At 41.9% G+C, this 6,846-nt stretch overlaps 1 protein-coding gene across 1 annotated transcript; it reads right to left on the reverse strand.

Annotated features, from left to right (window-relative positions):
• Positions 1 to 3,863: 3,863 nt before the first annotated feature.
• LOC107660953 (uncharacterized) lies at positions 3,864 to 4,751 on the reverse strand. Its single transcript, XM_016450395.1, has one exon. The coding sequence runs from the start codon at positions 4,749 to 4,751 to the stop codon at positions 3,864 to 3,866; it is 888 nt and encodes a 295-aa protein (XP_016305881.1).
• Positions 4,752 to 6,846: the final 2,095 nt, after the last annotated feature.

Consider the following 6,846-nt stretch of genomic DNA (forward strand, 5'->3'; position numbering starts at 1 on the left):
GAGTAAATTGTACCAATATAGAATTGTGACTTCACAAGTGTAGTAATTTAGGAGGTGAAAATACTGTGAAATTACAAAATGGAATGAAATTTGAAAGCTAACATCTGAAGGTCTATGGTTGTGTTTGCGGAACGATGTATGTTATAATACATCGTGTACACTCACTAAACAAAGAGTGACAGCTTTTTAGAGCACTCTTTGCAAGCTTTCTAGTCAATAATCCATTTAAAATGTAGCCTAGAACTTTGTTTTTCGGCCACACACACGTTGCAAAGTTTCGGGAATGACGTCAGTATATTTATGCGGGATTCACTCTCGAAGTAGCAGTGATTGACATAGTGATAACCATAGCAACAGACGGGACAAAATATGTGAAAATGTGCATTAAGACTAGAGCACCCTCACTCATTTCAGAAGCACCCTCAGTGATTATTTCTGGAACCTGGTTGATACGCTTTTATTGCAAAACTATATACAAAAACAGCAAAATACAAATGCAGTAAATAAAATAATTGAATAAATGCATATTTACAATTTAAGCACTTAACTAAAATAAGTAGGCTATTAATAAAATAAATTAATATTAATTACTACACCACGTAGACACGCCCTTGGTCACATCATACTTCATCTACTCGTCAAATCTTCTGACCAATCGGGGGAGCTCCAAGATGGCGCCGTGGAAAGTCATGGTTCTCTAAGCTGAGAAACAAACCGGGTATTTCTCACAAATGGACATATATTCCATAAAGTTGCTAGCTACTATTGATAGATTGCTAATAGTTGCCGAATTAAAAAAAATATTGATGTTAGAGTAGTGCAACAAGACTGTACTGAATTACGAAATCATCATCAGTTTCACTGCACAATTCAGAAAAATGGCCGAGGATCTTGGCGCAGAGATGGAGGTCGATATTATAAAAGAGAAGAGAAGTTTTAACGAAACTCACTCGTATGCATGTAAAGTAAAAAGCGGAGGAAGTTGTGGGTCTTGTCCGAACACACCAAGCAAAAATCAACCTCCCAAAAGACATAAAAATATCGTTGACTCATCAGCCAAACAAAGTGAACTTTCTTTGAATGATGTGCAGGAGAATATCATTCGAATTCTCTCTGAGAAAATCAATGAGCGATCCGACCAGCTTAAAAGAATGGTTAAAGAGAAATCTTCCAACATTGAAGCTTTGGGCAAATCTCTTACCTCAGTCCATGATGATGTAATGGTTCTGCAGAAAGAAAACGAAATGCTAAAAAAATGCGAATGCTCTCCTGGTAAAAAAGGTCAAGGAAATGAACACGAAAATTCATGACCAGGAACGTTACAGCCGCAGATGGTACCTGCTTTTGTATGGGCTGTCCGAACAAACTAATGACAATGTGAAAATGAGAGTTATGGAAGTATGCAAAGCGGTGGTTTCGGACGTGGACAAATGGGTGGTAGCAGACGGTCTGGATGTGGCACACCGTCTGGGCAGGCTTAAAACTTCGGATGATGGCAGAAGAGTGAAACCAAGACCGGTGATCATGAGATTAGTTTCCCGTACAGCCAGAGATTTAATCTGGAAAAACTCAAAAAACAACAAGTATCTGTCTACCAAGGGGCTGCGGTTTAAGTTGGACTTGACCGCTTTCGACACAGAAGCGCATAATCGTCTTTGGCCGACTGTGGAGAGAGCAAGGAAAGAAGGCAGAAATGCATACTTCAGCGGAGCGAAGGCTTTCGTCGATGGTAAAGAGATTCGTCCTGAAGAAGGCAACGGAACTACATAGACTTATGATCGTCTTGTTGCAGTCTGCAACTGGCAGTAACTTAAGATAGGTTGATCTTGGTTTGAGAAAGGAAAAAAATGAAAGAAAAGAAGAAATGTATTATTTTGTTTTCTAAATCAGGTGATTATAGTGGCAGTCACGTCGGTTTAAACTTGTTATTGAATCGATTATTAACAACCAGTCAGACTCGACTACACAAAATGCTTCTGCTATGAGAGAAAGCTGCAGCCGCGCGTGAGCTGTTTCCACCGTCTGTAACTCCCCAACCGAACCTCGCCGGACAACTGGACCTTTCTGGATGCACCCAGCGGAAAAGCCCTGTTATACGGTGGCCTAATAGTGCACAACACAACGCAATTAAAAAAGCAAACATAAGCTCACAACACAACGACATTAAAAAAAGCAAACATAAGCTCACAACACAACGACATTAAAAAAAGCAAACATAAGCTCACAACACAACGACATTAAAAAAAGCAAACATAAGCTCACAACACAACGACATTAAAAAAAGCAAATATACTGAACAAAATTATAAACGCAACACTTTTGTTTTTGCCCCCATTTTTCATGAGCTGAACTCAAAGATCTAAGACTTTTTCTATGTACACAAAAGGCCTATTTCTCTCAAATATTGTTCACAAATCTGTCTAAATCTGTGTTAGTGAGCACTTCTCCTTTGCCGAGATAATCCATCCACCTCAAAGGTGTGGCATATCAAGATGCTGATTAGACAGCATGATTATTGCACAGGTGTGCCTTGTACATAGAAAAAGTCTTAGATCTTTGAGTTCTGAAAGACAAATTATTCAATTTTCCGGTCAAACTCCACATATTAGAAGGCTGAATCAAAAAAGTAAAATAGAAATTCCTATTAATGATTTATTTATAGACTCCATGCAGAGGAGACATCATCGGAAAGCAAAAAAGGAAGCAGAAATGGAGAAGAAGAGAAGCAGAAGTGACCAGACAGGAGACAGTGGACATGCTCTTGATGGCTAAGGAACTTCTTCGGATAATTCGGTAGCACGAACGTATAAATAAACGATTGATGAAAAGGGTTAAACAATTTATTGAAGTTAATGAGTTTAATTTGAAAATGGAATCTTTGCGGGGTGAGGTTGACTGTTTGAAAATTCAAAGAGCCAATGCCGCCTCCAAAGTATAAACAGTTAACTGACATCCTGTCAAAAAGCGAGAGCAGGTGTCACTATCTGGGTTAACAGTTAACGAATGGAAAATTTTGAAGTGTGAAAACTCGCTTGTATATTTTTGCAAAGGCGTTGCTGCATTGTAGTAATGTGGATGCTTAATTGTGGTTAGCACAAAAGGTCAGACATCCTGTGTTAGTGTATAGGAGGTAAACTTTGTTTGAACTTTTTGAATTTTTGGAGAGGTACTCGTGTGTATATGCTGTGTTTGATGTGATGATGTAATGTTATCGCAACCCGCTGAAGCAAGGGGGGTGATCAAGTGTTTTGTGAGGCTTGCATTTATCCAATAGAAAAGATTTATTAGATGCTTTGCAGGAGAGGAATGTTGTATACGCCCTCTCCTATATAATCCAGTGCTTTATGATTTTGCTGTGCCGAAAATCGGGTGAAGACTACACGCTGTTACTTTCTTGTTATTTGCTTATGAGTTATTGTTTTTAATAAAGCGAAACCATTTGTATATGGTGATTCGACAAACTTTCTTTAAAACAAGTCTCTGAGTAATTTATTAAGAGTAACTCATTATCTGAATTTAGTTCATAAATCTCCAATGCGAGCCTCATAGTGGTAAGAACTCTACTGAGCTGACCAGGACATTTTGTTGTGGATCCTGGACTTCATATTACACTTCCCATCCATATAAGAGGTAAGGGCTGTATTTGTTTATGACAGTTACCGATGGGGGAAAGATGTGTTTATAAGGTTTATTGGTTCATTAAAAGCAGAATTATATAACAGTTCAGCTCGTGAAAAATGGGGGCAAAAACAAAAGTGTTGCGTTTATAATTTTGTTCAGTGTATAAGCTCACAACACAATGACATTAAAAAAAGCAAACATAAGCTCACAACACAACAACATTAAGCCACAACACAGCGACATTAAGCCACAACACAACGGAAATGCTCCCGACCACTAAAAGCCTTCACCGTTATCCCCATTGGCCACTCATTCCTTTTGACTTGTTTGTCTTTGAGTAGAACAATGTCTCCTTCTTCGATGTTTGGATACTTGTGAAACCATTTGCGACGGCTCTGAAGAGTTCCAAGATACTCTTTCCTCCACCTATTCCAGAATGTTTCTGCTAGGGCTTGTACCCGTTTCCACTGGCATTGGAACATGTCCTTCTTACTGAAATCTTCTGGTAAAGTCGGGAGATTACCAGCTTTTTGTGTCAGAAGCATGGAAGGTGTTAGAATGAAGGGACATTCAGGATCTGTGGAGACTGGGACTAGAGGCCGTGCATTAATGATGGCTGTCACTTCAGACATGAATGTCACTAATACCTCATGGGTAAGCTGTGTGTACCTGTCTTTCAGGAGCATTGAATCCAGGATTCGTCTGGTTATTCCAATCATACGTTCCCAGGCACCACCCATATGAGACGAGTGTGGTGGATTGAACACCCAGGAACATCTTTGCTCAAGGAGATATTCTCTCACTGCTGTTTGTTCGTTCTCACTCATTTTAAGCTCTCTAGAGGCACCAACGAAATTCGTCCCACAGTCGGAGCGCAGTTGCTTGGCCGGACCTCTGATAGAAAAGAATCTCCTGAGAGCATTGATGAGACTTGAAGAAGTCATTGACTCGATCACCTCAATGTGAACTCCTCTGGTACACATGCACGTGAACAACACTGCCCACCTCTTACTATTGGCTTGGCCACCCCTTGTGCGGCGTGTGATCACCTCCCATGGCCCAAACACGTCTAAGCCAACATAGGAAAAGGGTGGATCCATCTGCAGTCTTTCCGCTGGTAAGTCGGCCATCTGTTGTTCCTCTATTTTGCCTCTTAATTTACGGCAGGTGACACATTTATGGATGATACTGTTAATGCATCTCTTGGCTCCAATTATCCAAAAGCCATTGTACCTTATGCTGCCCTCAGTCAGATGTCTGCCCTGATGCTGCACACGTTCATGGAAATGTCGTACCAGTAGGGCTGTGATGTGATGGTGAGCTGGGAGGATGAGGGGATTTATTTCTTTATCTCCTAGCTCTGCTTGCCTGATGCGGCCGCCAACTCTTAGCAGCCCATTGCTATCAATGACTGGATTCAGCTTTAAAAGTGAACTATGTGAGGGAATTTCACCTGTGGAAGTGATGCATTTCAGCTCCTCCTGATACACTTCGTGTTGTACACTCTTGATAATTATGTCCTCTGCCTTCAGAAGATCGCTTACAGATAGGCCCTTTGAGCACAAGTGCCAACCAGTGCACCAACTATCATCCCTTGGTTTACTGAAACAACAGACAATGTGATGCAGTCGAGCCACGGCTCTGACGACTGTGGTCCACTTTGAGAATCGTTCAAATCTTCTAGTACTTAACTGATCCACTTTGATGTGGGTAGAGAAGACATGAACCTCTGAGCGAATTTCAACATCTTCCTCTGGGTCAACAAGGTCGTATGAGTGCGGGCACTCGAAAAGCTGCTCTGCTGACTGGTGCAAGAATGAAGGTCCTGTGAGCCAGTTTGTGGTCTCAAGCTTGGCAGATGGAACAGAACGAGAGCCGTGATCGGCAGGATTTTGCTCAGAGGACACGTACTTCCATTGTTCAGGCTGAGTAGATTGTCTGATGCGATGCACTCTGTTGCTCACATATACATGAAATCTTCTGGACTCGTTATAGCTGTCGGGAGAGAGAGAAGCCGCAGCGTGTGAACGCGCCGCCATCTTGAGGTAATAGGTTATAGATGTAGCCTAACACTACTTTACTATCTGTATAGAACCTTATTCTGTCAGGTTTTAGATTAATCTCATCCATGATGAGTTCAGACATTTCGACAGCTAGGACTGCAGCACATAATTCTAGCCTAGGTACTGAGAGATTAGACTTTGGGGCCAACCTAGCTTTGCCAAGGATAAAGCCAACCTCTGTATTGCCTTTCTGATCAGAGGTTCTCAAGTATGCTACAGCTGAGATAGCTTTCATGGAGGCATCTGAGAAGACACATATTTCAGTGTGTTTGGCTGCAGAAAGAGGAATGGTTACATACATTCGTGGAATGCTCATATTTCTCAAGTCTTGCAGTGAATCACACCACCGCGTCCACTCGTCATGTCTGTTCTCGGGTAGTGGTGTGTCCCACCCTTGTGTTTCCAATGAGAGTTCTCTTAAAAGTAGACGTCCCTGAATTGTGATTGGTGCCAGGAATCCAAGAGGATCGAATAAGCTATTCACCGTTGAAAGCACTCCTCTTCACGTGTATGGCTTTTCAGTGTTAGGCACCTGGAAGGTGAACGTGTCTGACATTAGATTCCACTGTACCCCTAAACTTCTCTGCTCAGGTAAGTCGTCCGTGGAGAGCTCAAGATATTTGATATCCTTTGCCAAGTCTTCATTCGGAAAGGCATCCATTACTTTGGCTCTGTTTGCCGCAATTTTATGGAGTCCGAGGTTTGGAAATGCAAGTGCCTCCTGTGTCCTTTTGAGTACATCAATTGCCTCCTCCTCTGTAGGAAACGACTTTAAGGCGTCATCTACATAAAAATTTCGTTCAATGAATTTCCTTACATCACTGCCGTATTCCTTTTCTTCTTCTCTGGCAGCTCTACGTGTTCCGTAAATGGCCACTGCTGGCGAAGGTTTGTTGCCAAATACGTGAACTCGCATCCTGTAGTCCACGACCTCCTTAGTCAGATCGTTATCACGATGCCATAGAAAGCGCAAAACATCACGGCAGTCCTCCCGAACCAAGAAGCAGTGAAACATCTGCTGTATGTCGGCTGTGATGGCAACAGGATCTTTTCGAAATCTTAAGAGGACCCCTAACAGGCTTAACAGGCTGTCTGGCCCTGACAGCAGTACGTCGTTCAGAGATATCCCATCAAACTTTGCACTGGAGTCACTGGAGTCAAC

This window comes from Sinocyclocheilus anshuiensis, unplaced genomic scaffold (assembly GCF_001515605.1).
Source record: "Sinocyclocheilus anshuiensis isolate Anshui unplaced genomic scaffold, SAMN03320099.WGS_v1.1 scaffold4853, whole genome shotgun sequence".
Taxonomy (NCBI): domain Eukaryota; kingdom Metazoa; phylum Chordata; class Actinopteri; order Cypriniformes; family Cyprinidae; genus Sinocyclocheilus; species Sinocyclocheilus anshuiensis.